This window comes from Gymnoscopelus microlampas, assembly GCF_963454915.1.
Source record: "Gymnoscopelus microlampas genome assembly, chromosome: 5".
Taxonomy (NCBI): Eukaryota; Metazoa; Chordata; class Actinopteri; order Myctophiformes; family Myctophidae; genus Gymnoscopelus; species Gymnoscopelus microlampas.
This window is the reverse complement of record NC_139942.1, coordinates 35,010,344-35,028,981: the sequence shown is the minus strand read 5'-3', so window position 1 is coordinate 35,028,981 and position 18,638 is coordinate 35,010,344. Positions and strand designations below refer to the sequence as shown.

The 18,638-nt window shown below is 41.2% G+C and overlaps 1 protein-coding gene across 32 annotated transcripts in view; it reads right to left on the bottom strand.

The window, feature by feature from the left end:
• obscnb (obscurin, cytoskeletal calmodulin and titin-interacting RhoGEF b) overlaps positions 1 to 18,638 on the bottom strand; it is a 97,782-nt gene that overhangs the window by 25,423 nt on the left and 53,721 nt on the right. For 8 of the 32 annotated variants that reach the window (XM_084057672.1, XM_084057702.1, XM_084057690.1 and 5 more), the window contains 20 exons: positions 18,284 to 18,355; positions 17,722 to 17,796; positions 16,524 to 16,580; positions 16,175 to 16,252; positions 14,213 to 14,269; positions 13,864 to 13,941; positions 12,404 to 12,460; positions 12,058 to 12,132; positions 10,972 to 11,028; positions 9,639 to 9,716; positions 8,508 to 8,585; positions 7,559 to 7,825; positions 7,154 to 7,420; positions 6,727 to 6,993; positions 5,971 to 6,240; positions 4,537 to 4,803; positions 2,368 to 2,646; positions 1,572 to 1,829; positions 1,050 to 1,316; positions 433 to 705 (listed from right to left, as the gene is read on the bottom strand). In XM_084057672.1, the coding sequence (XP_083913798.1) occupies positions 433 to 705; positions 1,050 to 1,316; positions 1,572 to 1,829; positions 2,368 to 2,646; positions 4,537 to 4,803; positions 5,971 to 6,240; positions 6,727 to 6,993; positions 7,154 to 7,420; positions 7,559 to 7,825; positions 8,508 to 8,585; positions 9,639 to 9,716; positions 10,972 to 11,028; positions 12,058 to 12,132; positions 12,404 to 12,460; positions 13,864 to 13,941; positions 14,213 to 14,269; positions 16,175 to 16,252; positions 16,524 to 16,580; positions 17,722 to 17,796; positions 18,284 to 18,355 (3,177 nt within the window). The remainder of the gene's footprint in view (positions 1 to 432; positions 706 to 1,049; positions 1,317 to 1,571; positions 1,830 to 2,367; positions 2,647 to 4,536; positions 4,804 to 5,970; positions 6,241 to 6,726; positions 6,994 to 7,153; positions 7,421 to 7,558; positions 7,826 to 8,507; positions 8,586 to 9,638; positions 9,717 to 10,971; positions 11,029 to 12,057; positions 12,133 to 12,403; positions 12,461 to 13,863; positions 13,942 to 14,212; positions 14,270 to 16,174; positions 16,253 to 16,523; positions 16,581 to 17,721; positions 17,797 to 18,283; positions 18,356 to 18,638) is intronic. The other 24 variants (XM_084057691.1, XM_084057692.1, XM_084057693.1 and 21 more) reach the window with 21 other exon arrangements.

Genomic DNA, 18,638 nt, shown 5'->3' with positions numbered 1-18,638 from the left:
AATCACTCTTGCTGTTATTATTAATGAAATGATAAAACCATTTCTGCTCATGCACGGATGAGGCACAGAAATCACAAGTAACCCAGCTTCTACTCAACGTCTGTCAATTCATTCAAGGAGCCTAGAACTCTTTCATGGACACTGCAGAATACTTATTTTTAAAATATTACTGTGTATCAAATAATTCATAATTTCACCAAGTTCACCAAAGTGTAAAAATTGACGATAACATACCCTACTGTGGGAATACCGAAAATACTGCCATTGTCATCATTTTAGTCATGGCTTTTTGAAGTAAGCTAAAAGTATATATTGCTCAGAACAGAGGAATTTATCAAACTGCAGGGTCTGAGGGAAAGAGTTCAAGTGAGTTGCTCCTTTTCTCTGAATGTCTTGAGTAGCCATCTCCGCCAGCCACTTCTACCCTGATACCTTTCACTAAGAGCTTTGCTGTGGACGCCGCGCTGTCGGCTTTAAACGTGACCGTGCCAGAGTCGTCTGGTGCCAGGTTCTTTAAGGTGAGTGTGTGGATGTGGCCGTGGCTCAGCCCGATCTCAGTGAACGGGCTGTGCCCCAGTAAGGTGCCGTCCAGCCACCACTGCACCTCAGCGGCTGCCCTACCAGACAGCTGACAGGAGAATGTGGCCCACTCCCCAACAAAGACGTCGGTGGGCTTTAAACCAGACACAATGAAGACCTCTTTCACTGCAGAGTGAAACACACACACAAACACAAATACACACACACACATACATACATACACTCATGTTTTCACATTACTCATACTGTACTGTATGTTTAGGAAAAACTAATCCTTTGTATAAACCTCAAGGTTGTTCTTACTGCATATGTGCACTGTACATAGAAAAAAGTAAACAATGGACAGGTCTATGTACTATTAAAATGTAAATTTAACATTTACATTTTAAAATAAATTGTGGAATGCCATGACATTCTCAGCTCAACCGTAAAAGTGATGACAGATCCGTTCAGGGACGTGAGGCAGAGACCAGGGACAGACACAACAGTAATGAAACTGAATACTGTACCTTGCACTTTCAAAGAGGCTGTGGTGAGCTGGTCCCCTGCGTCACATGTGTAGTACCCGTTGTCCTCAAGCTCCACGTTCCGTATGGAGAGCTGGTGAACGCACCCTTCCTGACTCATCTCATGCTTCTTACCCGGGTGGAGGACCACGCCACCCTTCCTCCACTCAACACGAACGCCCAGCTTAGAGAGCTCACAGCGAAATGTAATATCATCCCCCTCGATGGCTTCCTGGCTCTTCAGCTCTTTCTGGAAGAACGCGGGGGAACCTGGTGATAAGTTAAAACAGCAGAAAATGAGACGGGTGGTTGAAGACACGAATCTTTGCTGGGCGAAAAAGATAAAAGTTGATTTTGATGATGCACTGTATGTTGAGAGCAGACCAGGTGCAAATTAGAGGACAAGGGACATTCAAGAGTTTTGCATTGTGGGTTCAGCCCAATCCTTTAATCTTGATCCACAGTCTCGAAACCAAGCAACAGGTAAAGAACTTTTTTTTTCCTAGCGCCGGCGTCGTTCTTTACCTTCCACAGTTAAGATGACTTCACACTGAGTGTCTCCTGTATCACAGGTGTACGTCCCCGAGTCCTCAGGCAGCAGGTTGTGGATACGGAGCTGATGGCAAGCTCCGTACTTTTTCAGGTCGTACTTGAGACCTGCATTGATGACCAGATTGTTCCTGGTCCAGGTGACGGTGGCCTTGGGGTCTGAGATGGTGCAGGCCAGGGTGACAGTCTCACCCTCTAGGGCCACAGTGTCGTGTGGGCTCTCTAGTATTAGCACTGTAGATATGGGAAACCCAAGACTATGTTCAACAGTGTTATATTATATTTCTATTTGTCTACCTACTTTTATCATTTATTATAATTTAGATCAATAAAAACAGATGCATGCAGTGACTTTTACAATAGAGCATATACATACCTTAAACTTTTCATCATCAGCATATAGCAGTTACTTTACTTTCATAGAAACTACATGTAATATTCTGATTTCAGGCTATCATGTTGAAATATTAGGCTACATTTCAAACTGCCCTTCTCTATTTAACAATGACAGTTTTAGTAATCAATCTAGTTTAATGCAAATGTCTTTGTTAGCCTTTAGGTGGCGTTTCTTTTTATAGCAAATGCTATAAAGTGAAGGCCAGGAGATGTGAATCACATCTAAGAACACGTCTGAAAGGTTAAGATGAAAGGGGTAATGGTGGCGGGCTGGTAGCAGATTTCCATTAGCAAAAGCAAAGCTGCTTGATGGACAATGGAATGGCATGGAATGGCAGGGATTAAAAACCTCTAGTGGCCATGTCATATCCATTACCTTTGGGTTTGTCTTTCACCAGGAGAGTGCATACAGTCTTCTCGTCTCCCACAACAAAGGCCACATCTCCGGATTCATCTGTAGTTACCATCTTCAGTGCCAGGCGGTGCACTTTGCCCTGGCAGCTCATTTCGTTCAGATCATTGTTTTGCAGGTGATTGTCTCCGAGCCACCATTCCACATTGGTTACTCCTGAGTGTGTCAGCTCAACCTCAAAGACGGCATCCTGGCCAGTGATCACAGTCTGATCATAGAGTTCTCTGATGATGCGAACGCGCTCTGAGGGTGAATGGGATGATGGGAAGGTCAATGAGCACATCTGAGTGGGGTTCTCAAAAGGAATCATTAAAGATGTGCATCCATCATAAAAAAGCACCATTAAAGGGTAAGTTGGTCGATTTGACACATGAATACAGTATATAAATTGGCTCTTTTCCAAGTAGGTACTGTCAAAATAGTTCTAAGAACACTAGTCTGTGAAATTGTTATGGTGACCAAATGCTATGGTCTTTACCTTTGCAGCCCAGAAAGCTGCAACAGAGCCATTTTCTCCCATGCTCTACCGGGCTCCATGTGCAAATGTTTACAACCTGACCTGGTGGTATGCTAAACTCAAAATCTGCCATTGGAGTCTGCACTGCAGCAAATAAAAATAGTTTTGTGCATGATGACAGAACTGTCAGGAAATTACAGCAATTTTTTTATTGATATACGTTGCATCTTTTTACTCTGAGCCTCTCTGTGGACGTCACAAATAGCTTTTTGTCTCCCCCAGGCCAAATGAGACTATGTATTCACCCGCCCGTCCATCCGTGTGTCTGTCCGTCTATGATTCTGTCTGTGGACACCTAATTTCCGGCACCGTTGTACCGATCATCGTAAAACTGTGCATGCACACTCCAGAGCAGAACCTCTGCCCCCAATTATTCGCTTCGGCCTGTTGTAGCGCCACCAGGAGGCCGATTTTTGCACAATTCTTTTTTTATATTACTCCTGTATTACGCAAATTGGTACACATTATCTCTATATAGTCATGTGATCAAGACGGATTTGTACGATTTGTCATATTCCATCCTGATTGGCTAAGATTGACGTTCCATATACGTTCAAATTATGATGACAGCCCCAGGCTATCTATCTCTCATAAACGTGGTGTGACGGCCATGGACCACATGCAGGAGGACGCAGGACTGCTTTATTTTGCTAAACAGCAGTCTCCACTCTGTGCGCTCTGCTCTCCTCAGACCGCATTCTTCTGACATATCGTGCTATTGACAGGACTTGCGCTGTTAGGAATGCGGTCGTATTTTCGTTTAATTTCAGTTACATTTTCTTAATGGACGTTTCTGTGTCAGGAATTGTGTCTGTGCCCTTTGTATGCAAATAGCATGTGCCATTCCCACACACATGATAGGTGTGTGTGCTGTGTAGCTGTGTGTGAATCCACAGAGATGGGGGGGTAACATGTTGGAGAAGTTCCTCTTGTCGGCCGTATTCCGCTTCTTCATGTCGAGAAACAGGTGGGGCGAGGCTGGGCCACATTTATCAACAGCGGACAAATCTCACGCTAGAATTGACAGGGTACACCCTCCTTGGTAAATCTCACTTCGACGTGGGCGTAAGCCAATTCCTGGGATCATTTTGCAGCTTGTCACCAGTAAAAACAACTTTCAAAGATCTGTGTTTACAAGTGACATTGTTCAAATAACGGCGGCTGCATATTTCTAAGCGACATCGATCCCATAACCACGAGGGACGTGGCAGTTGTTTAGATCCCATAACCCAGAGGGAGGGTAATTGGCTATATGGATATTAAACAACTACTATGCCATATGTAACCATTGAGTAGTATAACTTTAGGATATGTTTCTGCTACTTCATGGGGAAAATCCTGAAGTAGTTGAAACAGATACATTTAAGCTAAAATACAGCTGAAAGCTAACACTTTTTAATATTATTATTATTTAAAAAACTCAAAACATCCTTGTACTCTGTATCAGCGAGTACTCAAAAATAAAGCACTCCTACTCGGTCATGAAAAAGCGGTATTTTGTTTTGTGTCAGTTTGGCAAATTATTATTAGGGGGCCCAGGTGTCAGCCCAGGATTTCTAGCCGTGCCTCTGGTCACGAGACATGGCGAAAGCATGAACTTTGAGGTTGTCTTTTACCTTTGACAGTCAGCGTGGCTGTGCTCTGCTTGTCTCCTGTATCGCAGATGTAATCTCCGCCATCGTCAGTCTTCAGCTTATGAACCACAAGAATGTGGGTGGATGCTCTATGCTCCACAGAGTACTTCTCTCCCTGGGAGAGCAGAACAGAACCCTTCCTCCAGGTCACCTTGGCATCAGGACTGGAGACCTCACAGGACAGGGTGGCTTCACTTCCCTCCACCACCTCCTGGCTCTCTAGCACTTTCTTGAATAACACTGGAGCCACTGCCAGGGAGACCATCATAAGTTAGGTGAACAACACACTGACTATAATACTGTAGGATAGGTGAACGTTGAGAATGTTTAGGAGAGACCATCATAGGTTAGGTGAACACGGTGAGACCATCATAGGTTATGTGAATACGTTGAGAAGTTTTAGGAGAGACCATCATAGGTTAGGTGAACACATTGAGAAGGTTTAGGAGAAACCATGATAGGTTATGTGGACACGCTGGGAAGATTTAGGAGTGACCATGGGAATGATGACATAGACTTATCCTCAAAGGAAATCTTCAGTGCTGTTATACAGTATACACACAATTTCAACTAAGCAATTATGGAGGCATAGAAGAGAACGTGACTAGAATGAGACTGTTTTCAAATACTATGGGATTGAAGTCCAGAGCTAAGTGTGCTCAACTGACAGTGGTTTAAGAAAAGGAAAGACAGGTGCAGACTCTCAGCAAACAGTCTTAAGAAACAGTCCGCACTTACATAATAATCTTTCTTTGAGTTTCTTTTTACCGCAGCAGCTCTTCTCTGAAACAGTAATTGTTCAGCAATCTACATTAAAACAGCATGTAGCTGCTGGAACAAATTACATGGCCAACAGTGCACACAATTTGATAGTTGTTAGATACGTAACGTAACGTAACGTTTCTAATTTGTCTCAGGAAACAACTTTCATTTTTCAAAACAAATGCTCTATGTAGCATTATCAAGTTACAGGAATAACTGATACTTAAGTTGTTGACAATCCATGTCAAAGTACTGTATGTCACTGTGGCCAAGTTAGTATATGAAACCTTAAAACTGTTGAATGTCAGTGGAATGTCCTTAGAATGTTAGAGATGTAGAGAATGTCCTTGTTCAAGAACTGTCAAGTTTAGGAAATACATATCATGATCAGTTTTAAATGTGATAGAGAGAATGGCAAAATATGAGTCACCTTAATAGAATATGAGGAGGTTCAGAGTGAATGAGAGAGTGAAATGAACATTTGGAAATCAAAAGCATCAAATGGGGAATGCTTTGTCTAAAATGTCCACAAGTACAGACCCGGGACAGGAGTCTGGTGATGAAAATGAAGATTATTTCTTCACATTCCCATAGCAAAAAAGGTGTGTTAGTTGATTTCATTGCAGTTAGAATCCTATCCGCATTTCCTCTTACCTCGGACTGTCAGAGAGGCAGTGGAAGTGTTGTTGCCCATTGTAAAGGTTACAGTGCCTGAGTCGACCTTAGTGACACCTCTGAGTGTGAGGCTGTGCACTCGGCCCTTGTGCTGGATCAAGTTCATCTCATTGCTCTGTAGAGGGACATCCTGGAGCTTCCACTGGGCCAGTGGTGCCTCATCATGAGAAACCAGGCATTCAAAGTGGACGTCATCCCCCTCGTGCACCACACAGCTCTCCAAGAACTTCACTATGGTAACCTCAACCTCTGTTTGGAGGGAAAGGATTGGAGTGGTTGGGATGCATAATGATCAACATTTGTTCCGGTGATTCAAGGTTTGTGTTGTTAGAGTGAACGTCAAGTCAAGACAAGCAAAGAGAGGCGTGCTTACAAAAGAAGACAAAAGGGACAGGAGGAAATGATGGAAAAACAGAAAAAGTGCTCACGTGAGTAGTGCTTTTAAAAAGTGTGAATTCCAAAGCAAGGGACAAGTATTATTACCGGTAAAGACACATGGGATGATGTATAGAATCATAAAATAGAATCAGAAAGACACCGTCTTGAATTATCTCCCAACTGGATTTGTTACATGGGTGAGTCATTGGGTGAAATTTGGTTAGATAAGGATGGGAAAAGAGCAGATGAATGAAGAATGAATGAAGAACAAGGAAAGGGAGCATTACTCCAGAGGTAAGGGACATTGAGAGGGATTACGAAGAAAGGATAAATAAATCCTTGCTATATAATCCCTACCATGCACCGTGAGAATGGCTGAGGTCTTCTGGTTGCCTGAGTCACAGGAGTACTCTCCAGAGTCGTCTCCCTGCAGTGTATAGACGATCAGCTGTGCTTGAGCCCCATCCTGTTTCAGCTGGTACTTGCTGCTTGATTCAATCACCCTGTCGCCGCGTCTCCAGACCACACTGGCTCCCGCCTTGGTGGTCTCACAGCGGAGAATGGCTATCTCCCCTGCCTCCCTCTCTATATTCTGTAGCTGGGTCTTGAAAAGGACCGGTTGGGCTACGGGGCAGGGGGGGGGGGGGTTGTAAAAACGGAAGAAATATTGTAAGACATGTGAGGAGAAATTATGGGGGGGGGGAGCGATGATGATACCCCATCACAAGCAAATAGCTGCTGTAAGACATGAACAAGTTGCAGAGAACGGTTTCTTATAACATACCCTTCACAACTAGTTGTGAGGTGCTTTGACGGTCACCATTGTCACATGTGTAGCTACCCGAGTCCTCCACGTCTACATCACGGATTACTAGTGTGGCTCTGCGTCCTTTCTGAGTGATATCGTATTTGGTACAGGGACAAAGACCCAGTTCTCCCTTCCTCCATTCCACCGCAACCCCAGGTTTAGAAAGCTCACAGCGCAGTGAAACACTGTCTCCCTCCTCAGCCTCCTGGCTCTCCAACTCTTTTGTGAAAGTAACTGGGAGAGCTGACGAAATAAAAGGAATAATAATTGATGATTATCTAACCTACAATACCCGCAGAAATTCAGCAAAGGTAAACAGCACAATCAACAAAAAAGATGAAGATGAGCAGTTTTATACCGGCAAAACAACCAACGTCCTACCATTTACTATAAGAGTGGCCGAGGTTTCCATGGCCTCCGCACAGCAAGAATAGGTTCCTGTGTCTCCAGGGTTCGAATCCAAGATCTGAAGTTCAAAACTACATCCTGTCTCTTTCAGCTGGTACTTTTCTCCAGACTTAAGAGCCTGTGTCCCCTTCTTCCATTCCACAGGGACCCCAGGTTTAGAGAGCTCACAGTGCAGGGTAACACAGCTACCCTCCTCAGCATTCTGGCCCTGCAGCTCTCGAGTGAACATGACTGGAAGAACTAGGGATTGAAGGTATTATATAAGTGGAGGCCAAACGTTTAGCTATCAGATTTGATACGACATCAAGACTGAGCTATATAAAATGCAAAAAAGGAGGCTTCTCTTACATCACCCAGATGGGGTGGGAGTTTCCCACCTCTCGAGCATGAAATCAGAGCAAAATCATGTGTATTTGCTTTGTTTGTAATCTCCAACAATACTAATACAATTTACAAATGCATAAACACAAACAGACCAAGACAGATGTGTGAATGCTCAGACAGTCATACACCAAAAAACAATTAGACCACACACAAATGACAATGGACAATGACTACCATAGTGTTGAAAAATCACATACTGTAAGCTGTTAACACTGCTACAGGTTTCTTCTCCTCTTGAGAGTTTGGGGTATCTGAGAGCTATCAAAAACTTCACAAACTTAAGTTTTTTTCCCCAAAATAAGGTGCTGGGAATACAAGAAACAATGCAAAACGCAAAGGCAACAAACCTGAACAAAACAATATTTCCTTTGAGAAATGAACAAGACAGTTCAAGTCACGGAGTGCACACAAGTGCACAAAACACAAAGTTGCAGAATAACTCATTTGAACAAACACCGAACACAACTTGCAAAATGCAGGTAGATAAAACTGTGTTAAAACACAAGGACGCACATGTACAGTACCACAAACACTCTACCTTCATTCTTTACGGCCTCCAGCTTAGTGGACTCTGGTTTTGCAGTGACTGCCGAAACAGCAGACTTGTCTTTCTCTGCTGATGTAATACAATGCATTAGACTTTTTACCCATCTACTATAATGTAAAGAAAGTAGGAGATATTTATAATGGATAAATAACCTGCAATTACATTAATACAGCGATCACCAACTTTTCATTAGCAGATTAACCCCATCAAGGCACAATATTTGGCCCATGTACAATATGATGACACAATTTAAAATAGTGCTGCACAAGTTCTTGAAATAACTGGAATCTTGAACTTAACCAGTAACAAGTAACCAGTAACCAGTAACCAGTAAGCATCCAAATACAGATTTATCACTGAAAACACAGGAGCACTGATGGATGAAAACAGTCTGTCCTAATACATGTTCTTGAATTCTTATCGTGATGCATTCCTTGCGCTCCCTGCTTGGCTACTTGCTTATGAGGCTTTGAGGGCCACTGCAGGAGCTTTTCAGCTGTGATTTAAATCAGTATGAACAATTAACTAAACCTATGAGTCTAAATAAAATACAAGGAATTCACATTATAACAACCACAGAGAGAACAGTGTATCAAACCAAAACCGGCAGCCAGAAACGTTCGAGAGCAACAAACAACGTTCAGGGCAACTCAATAATGTGATATCGGCTCAAAATTAGTCCATTAGGCTTGAACTGACAACAGAGAAAAGCAATGGCTTGAAATTGAAGTCATTAAGACAATGTGGGTATCCATTCGACAGACGATATACAACAAGAAGACCAATGCTTTTTAAAGCAACAGATTATAAGAACTGGGATCAAACTGGGATAACATATTACACCACAACAGACAAAACAGTGTATCAAACCAAAACCAAGGTGCCAGAAACGTTTGAGGGCAACAAACAACGTTCAGCGCAACACAATAATGTGACATCAGCTCACAATTAGTCCATTAGGCTTAAACTGACAACAGAGAAAAGCAAATGGCTTGAAATTGAAGACAATGTGGGTATCCATTCCATAGACGTTATGCAACAAGAACAGCAATGCTTCCTTAAAACAACAGATTATAAGAACTGGGAACACAGGGAAGCACACGTGTACCACAAAACCTCTACCTTCATTCTGTATGGCCTCCAGCTTAGTGGTCTCTGGTTTTGCAGTGACCGCTGATACAGCAGGCTTTTCTTTCTCTGCTGATGTAATAAAACACATTAGATTTTTTCATCTACTATAATATAAAGAATGTCGGACAGATAGATAATGAATAAATAAGGAATTAACTATTACTAATTAACAAAAATAATAGCGATGACCAATAGAAATGTACAAGGACAGCTTATTTAGAAGAAAATCTTTCCGACTACCCAGCAAACAAACATGCTGAGCGAAGCTATTGATGAGACGTGAGGCATAACTGAACCCGCTGGATGTTTAGACAAACTGCTTCTAATTAGTGTGGTTGCCCAAATAGGGCAACCACACTTGTGCCATATGTCAAAATGACCGGCTTCACCGGGAATCGTGCAATATCATTTTGCTAAGAGATTGGTTATATAGTTTAATTGATATTGATTTATTAGTGCATTTAATTTCCCCATCGACTTTAATGGGAAAATGAAAAAACTCCCATTCAAGTATTTTTTTCTCAGAAACCGTAAGGGCTAGAGTTACAAGACTTGGAGGGGAGGTTCATAATTTAGTCGCAAATTATTATAAAAAAATATCTACAACAGTCGGCCTCATGGTGGCGCTATAACAGTCCCCTTTACGTTTTGGTCTATAACTCTTGAACCGTAGGTGGTAGAATAAAAAAATTGGGTCACGACTCACGACGCAACTCCCCATATAGGCCACGCCCATTTGCGTCTGGATAGATTTTCCGCCATTTTGAATTTTCTTCAAAACACACTTTTAGCTCCTCCCACATATTTTGTCCAAATTTCACAAAAATCGGTACACATGATCTCTAAACCCATGCGATAATCTTATCCAAGCGGAATGTTGATAGTCCATACCATTCGTCCGTAAAAGGCTTCCAAAGATAGCGGGAGGGGCCTGTTTTACAAATCACGGACGAAACGTCCGGTCAATCCCAAATTTGAATCACATGTCAAGGGTGGTTTACTCAACGGATCCCGAAAAGCTTTTCCACTTTGGTCCATAGGGGGCGCCACAAATGCACAAAATGTAACCGTTTGATGGAAAAACATTATTTTGGGGGGGATCAATCCTCTCAAAATGAAACGCAAGTGATCTCAGGAGTGACAAGATGACGTCATTGCCCGCTACATTTGTGGGAGGGGCCTATTTCTTTAGTGGGAGGGGCCTATTTCCTGAAATCAAAACGGCGTATTCCTCGAGTCCCGGCGGCCGCGACCCGCGTCGGCGCAACCACACTTTGCAATTTCCCAGAATTGCGAACCGTCTAGTTGTCCCTTCCTTCTGTACCTTCTCTCTGCTTGATGTCCTGCTTTGAGGGATCTTCTTTAGGAATGACTGCAGATGCTATGGGTTTAGATAAGAGTTATACTGTAGTGAAATCATGGGACATCCTCGTAGAATAAACAAGTGTGATCCAGATGAACAGCAGCATGAAGGATTTATCACAAATCTTTAAACTCAAGTGGCAGATAATACCATGCTAGTCATTCTCAATCGAATGAAAAGGCCTTGCTATTGTATTTGCTTCTTCGTCAGGTCACCTGAGACACACTCACTCTCACAGACACGTGCCAACAGACAACATAAAAGCCCATTCTTTCTTTCCTAATTCTACAACTGCTTTCTTTATTATCCTCTGTCATGTTTGTGGGAAATAATACAGAAAATCCATTTATATTATAAGAAAAGAAAATATTAATATGTTCATACAACGACCACCTATGTTTCCTTAGAAGATAAACCCTGGCAAGGCACAAGCTTTAGCCGTTGTACTAGATTATATGATTACACAGTTTACAATAGTGCTGCATAATTTCTTGAAATACGTGGTCCCCCTTCTTTACGGGCAGCACTCAGCTGGATGAAGATGAAAACGGAGTTTCCCCCATGAGATGAAATAGGTCATTAAGTCATCATTATTATTACTTAATAAGTTAATAAGTAATAATAATAATTATTACTTATTATTACTTAACTGAAATTGAAGACAATGTGGATGTCCATTCCACATACGATATGCAACAAGAAGACCAATGTTTTTTAAAGTAACAGATTATGAGAACTAGGACCAAACTGGGATAACATAAAGCACACAACCACAGACAGAACAGTGTATCGGAGTAAAACCAGGGTGCCAGAAACGTTTGAGAGCAACAAACAACGTTCAGCGCAACACAATAATGTGACATCAGCTCACAATTAGTCCATTAGGCTTGAACTGACAACATAGCAAAGCACATTGAAATTGAACACAAGGTGTGTATCCATTCCACAGACGTTATGCAGCAAGAAGAGCAATGCTTCTTTAAAACAACAGATTATAAGAACTGGGATAAAACACAGGGAAGCACACGTGTGCCACAAAACCTCTACCTTCATTCTGTATGGCCTCCAGCTTAGTGGACTCTGGTTTTGCAGTGACCGCAGAAACAGTGAGCTTTTCTTTCTCTGATGTAATAAAACACATTAGATTTTTAACTCATCTACTAGAATATAAAGAATGCAGGACAGATGTATAATGAATAAATAAGGAATTAACTATGACAAAAATAATAGCGATGACCAATAGAAATGTACAAGGACAGCTTATTTAGAACAAAATCTTTACAACTACCCAGCAAACAAACATGCTGAGTGAAGCTATTGATGAGACGTGAGGCACAACTGAACCTTCTGGATGTTTAGACAAACTGCTTCTAATTGCCCCTTCCTTCTGTACCTTCTCTCTGCTTGATGTCCTGCTTTGAGGGATCTTCTTTAGGAATGACTGCAGATGCTATGGGTTTAGATAAGAGTTATACTGTAGTGAAATCATGGGACATCCTCGTAGAATAAACAAGTGTGATCCAGATGAACAGCAGCATGAAGGATTTATCAGAAATGTTTAAACTCAAGTGGCAGAGAGTACCATGCTAGTCATTCTCAATCGAATGGAAAGGCCTTGCTATTCTATTTGCTTCTTCGTCATGTCATCTGAGACACCCTCACTCTCACAGACACGTGCCAACAGCAACATAAAAGCCCATTCTTTCTTACCTAATTCTACAACTGCTTTCTTTATTATCCTCTGCCATGTTTGTGGGAAATAATACAGAAAATCCATCCATATTATAAGAAAAGAAAATATTAATATTTTCATACAACGATCACCTATGTTTCCTTAGCAGATTAACCCTGGCAAGGCAAAAGCTTTAGCCCCTGTACTAAATGATATGATCACACAATTTACAATAGTGCTGTACAAGTTCTTGAAATACGTGGTCCCCCTTCTCTGCGTGCAGAACTCAGCTGGATGAAGATAAAAACGGAATTTCCCCCATGGGATGAAATAGGTCTAATATTAATCATAATTATTGTTAATATTATCATTATTATTACTTAACCGGTAACCAGTAAGCATGTACTGTAAATACAGATGTATCACTGAAAACACAGGGGCGCTGATGAATGCAAACAGCAGTCTGTCCTAAAATACATGTTCTTGCATTCTTATTGAGACGCATAACTTGTGCTCCCTGCTTGGCTTCTTGCTTATGAGGCTCCACTGTGAGGGGCTTTTCAGCTGTGATTTAAATCAATATGAACAATTATAACTAAACCTAAGTCTAAATAAAATACAAGACCATAATAACACAACCACAGACAGAACAGAGTCTCAAACCAAAACCAAGGTGCCAGAAATAATTGAGGGTAACAATGATCAGCGCAACACAATAATGTGACATCAGCTCACAATTAGTCCATTATGCTTAAACTGACAACAGAGAAAAGCACATGGCTTGAAATTGAAGACAATGTGGATGTCCATTCCACATACTGTACGATAGCAACAAGAAGACCAATATGTTTTTTAAAGCAGCCGATTATGAGAACTAGGACCAAACTGGGATAACATAAAGCACACAACCACAGAACAGTGTATCGAACTAAAACCAGGGTGCCAGAAACGTTTGAGAGCAACAAACAACGTTCAGCGCAACACAATAATGTGACATCAGCTCACAATTAGTCCATTAGGCTTTAACTGACAACAGAGCAAAGCACATTGAAATTGAACACAAGGTGTGTATCCATTCCACAGACGTTATGCAACAAGAAGAGCAATGCTTCTTTAAAACAACAGATTATAAGGACTGGGATAAAACACAGGGAAGCACACGTGTGCCACAAAACCTCTACCTTCATTCTTTATGGCCTCCAGCTTAGTGGACTCTGGTTTTGCAGTGACCGCAGAAACAGCAAGCTTTTCTTTCTCTACTGATGTAATAAAACAGATTAGATTTTTAACTCATCTACTAGAATATAAAGAATGCAGGACAGATGTATAATGAATAAATAAGGAATTAACTATGACAAAAATAATAGCGATGACCAATAGAAATGTACAAGGACAGCTTATTTGGAAGAAAATCTTTACAACTACCCAGCAAACAAACATGCTGAGTGAAGCTATTGATGAGACGTGAGGCACAACTGAACCTTCTGGATATTTAGACAAACTGCTTCTAATTGTCCTTTCCTTCTGTACCTTCTCTCTGCTTGATGTCCTGCTTTGAGGGATCTTCTTTAGGAATGACTGCAGATGCTATGGGTTTAGATAAGAGTTATGCTGTAGTGAAATCATGGGACATCCTCGTAGAATAAACAAGTGTGATCCAGATGAACAGCAGCATGAAAGATGTATCACAAAATGTTTAAACTCAAGTGGCAGATAGTACCATGCTAGTCATTCTCAATCAAATGAAAAGGCCTTGCTATTGTATTTGCTTCTTCGTCAGGTCACCTGCAATCTGGGAACCCATCGCCAAATGAAAAGGAAAAACAGCGCCCTCTGCTGTTTTTTACTCTCTCACTTGGCTCTGGGAGAGGATATATGGTGGACCCGTGCGCAAGGAAAACAGGGTTTTGGTCTGCCTTCAGCCTTTCACTTCCAGTGGTGCGACTATGTTTTCATTCCCACTAACAATATTTCTACACGGAACACTAACACCACTTCTCCCAGAGAACATGGATCGTTTTGGTTATAAGCCCACTTGTTTCTATGATGAAAGAGCAAGTTAAAATGTGAATATCTTTCCGTGGTTGTCTGTTCCAAGGACGCTATTGTTAAATGAGTTTCGGTTTTGTTTTTAGTGGGAAGCAGAGCACAGACAGTAAATCCCGCCCACTACATTTGATTGGGTAAAGCGCGACCTGCTTCCTGATCTGAAGGCACGCCCACTTGTAGGTCAGTGCGTACACGTTATGACGAACCCCCCCGACAGATTCAAGCGGAGAGCAGAATCTGTTCTTGAGAGATTAGGTCACCTGAGACACCCTCACTCTCACAGACACGTGCCAACAGCAACATAAAAGCCCATTCTTTCTTACCTAATTCTACAACTGCTTTCTTTATTATCCTCTGCCATGTTTGTGGGAAATAATGCTGATAATCCATCCATATTATAAGAAAAGAAAATATTAATATTTTCATACAACGATCACCTATGTTTCCTTAGCAGATTAACCCTGGCAAGGCACAAGCTTTAGCCCCTGTTCTAAATGATATGATCACACAATTTACAATAGTGCTGCATAAGTTCTTGAAATACGTGGTCCCCCTTCTCTGCGTGCAGCACTCAGCTGGATGAAGATGAAAACGGAATTTCCCCCATGGGATGAAATAGGTCTAATAATAATCATAATTACTGTTATTATTATCATTATTATTACTTAACCGGTAACCAGTAAGCATATAAATACATATGTATCACTGAAAACACAGGGGCGCTGATGGATGCAAACAGCAGTCTGTCCTATAATACATGTTCTTGTACTGTACTTGTGCTCCCTGCTTGGCTTCTTGCTTATGAGGCTCCACTGTGAGGGGCTTTTCAGCTGTGATTTAAATCAATATGAACAATTATAACTAAACCTAAGTCTAAATAAAATACAGGGACATAATAACACAACCACAGACAGAACAGAGTCTCAAACCAAAACCAAGGTGCCAGAAATGTTTGAGGGTAACAATGATCAGCGCAACACAATAATGTGACATCAGCTCACAATTAGTCCATTATGCTTAAGCTGACAACAGAGAAAAGCACATGGCTTGAAATTGAAGACAATGTGGATGTCCATTCCACATACGATAGCAACAAGAAGACCAATATGTTTTTTAAAGCAACAGATTATGAGAACTAGGACCAAACTGGGATAACATAAAGCACACAACCACAGACAGAACAGTGTATCGAACTAAAACCAGGGTGCCAGAAACGTTTGAGAGCAACAAACAACGTTCAGCGCAACACAATAATGTGACATCAGCGCACAATTAGTCCATTAGGCTTGAACTGACAACAGAGCAAAGCACATTGAAATTGAAGACAAGGTGTGTATCCATTCCACAGACGTTATGCAACAAGAGCAATGCTTCTTTAAAACAACAGATTATAAGGACTGGGATAAAACACAGGGAAGCACACGTGTGCCACAAAACCTCTACCTTCATTCTTTATGGCCTCCAGCTTAGTGGACTCTGGTTTTGCAGTGACCGCAGAAACAGTGAGCTTTTCTTTCTCTGCTGATGTAATAAAACATATTAGATTTTTAACTCATCTACTAGAATATAAAGAATGCAGGACAGATGTACAATGAATAAATAAGGAATTAACTATGACAAAAATAATAGCGATGACCAATAGAAATGTACAAGGACAGCTTATTTAGAAGAAAATCTTTAGAACTCCCCAGCAAACAAACATGCTGAGTGAAGCTATTGATGAGACGTGAGGCACAACTGAACCTTCTGGATGTTTAGACAAACTGCTTCTAATTGTCCCTTCCTTCTGTACCTTCTCTCTGCTTGATGTCCTGCTTTGAGGAATCTTCTTTAGGAATGACTGCAGATGCTATGGGTTTAAATAAGAGTTATAATGTAGTGAAATCATGGGACATCCTCCTAGAAGTGCGATCCAGATGAACAGCAGCATGAAGGATTTATCACAATGTTTAAACTCAAGTAGCAGATATCAAGGCAGCTAGTCATTGTAAGTAGAATAATATGAATTTGCTTCTTCAACAAGTCACCTGAGACAGAAGGATCTTATAGGCTATAATATAGTATTATAACCTGCCAACAGATAAAAGCCCATTCTTTCTTTCCTAATTCTGAAATTGCTTTCTTTAGTATTCTCTGTCATGTTTATGGGAAACAAGACCCAAAAAATATTCATATTTTCATACAGACATAATAAACCTTTTCTATAGCCGATGGAAAAGGCATCTGTACTATAGTATATTATTGCACAAAAAAAACTACTGGAGTCGTCAACTTAACCAATAACTGGTGTGCATATAAATATCACACAACCTAAACAGGTGAGGACGGCAGGCTCTTTTGTGGGAACCTCACTGGAGGGGGTGGCTAAGGTGCGTACAGCGACGAATCTGCACTCCATCATAGCAAACCCCTCCCACCCCCTCCACCTGGATATAGTGGGGCATCTGAGCAGGAGAGGCAACAATAGATTCACCTACTCCGGGTGGAACTGTATGAGACTTGGCATGTCCTTCGTGCCGGTTGCTATGTGGATTTACAACACGACACACGTTGGTCGCTCGGCCAGGTCAATTATAACATAACTTGGAATAAAAGATGTACAGTACCAAGGTCTCCGACTTCTAATGACACTTTAGGGTTTAGTTATTGTACTGTTTGCACTGTTGACACGGTCCCTTTTCTTTGCATTGCACTGATTGTACTGGTTGTATACTATTATTGATGGTGCTTCTTGTTGTTACTTGTTACCTTTGTATTTCTGTATCTGACAGTACTTTCCTTATTCTGTATCTGTAACTTTGTTACTCTTAACTGCTGTGCTGCCTCTGGGCGACTGAAATTCCCCCGCAGGATCAATAAAGGTATATCTATCTATCTATCTATCTATCTATCTATCTAGATTTATCATTGAAGGAAATAGGGGCAGGGATGGGTGCAAACATCAGTCTGTCCTATAATACATATTCTTGCCTTCTTTTCGTGATGCATACCTTGCGCTCCCTGCTTGGCTTCTTGCTTAAGAGGCTCCACTTTGAGGGCTATTGCAGGAGCAGGTGGCTTTTCAGCTGTGATTTAAATCAATATGAACAATTATAACTAAACCACAGACAGAACAGTGTATCAAACCAAAACCAAGGTGCCAGAAATGTTTGAGTGTAACAATGTTCAGCGCAGCACAATAATGTGACATCAGCTCACAATTAGTCAATTATGCTTAAACTGACAACAGTTAGCCTAATTCCAAATTAAAAACAAGGACATTATAACATATTCCACATGACCACAGACAGAACAGTGTATCAAACCAAAACCAGAAGCCAGAAACGTTTGAAGGCAACAAACAACGTTCAGGGCAACACAATAATGTGACTCACAATTAGTCCATTAGGCTTAAACTGACAACAGAGAAAAGCACATAGTTTGAAATTGAAGACAAGGTGGATATCCATTCCACAGACAATATGCAACCATAAGAGCAATGCCTTTTAAGAACTGAGTGAAATTAAGGAGACCACAAATAAAGCAGGACATTCAGTAATTTGACTTATTTACCTTCCTCCACAACATTGAACTTGTTTGTCTTGATGTCCTGTTCGCCTGCCACTTGAGATGGAGTCTTGACTGCTGTGTTAAAACAATATGGGCACTCTGAGGACTAATGTAACATTACTTGCACTGGATTGGGTAATATAATAATGCAGAATTATGCATTTCAAATGTAAAAGACAAGAATTGGACCATGCAAGTATGCTGTGGTCTCTACCTAAATGTCCGTCTTTGTAACTGTATTACATCTGAAGCTGCAGGATTTGAAATCAGACTCAAAATGTCAACCTACTGACACACCAGCAAATCAAAATATTAACACTGAATCACCACCGTGTGTGTCTTAATTCTGTGACAAGAG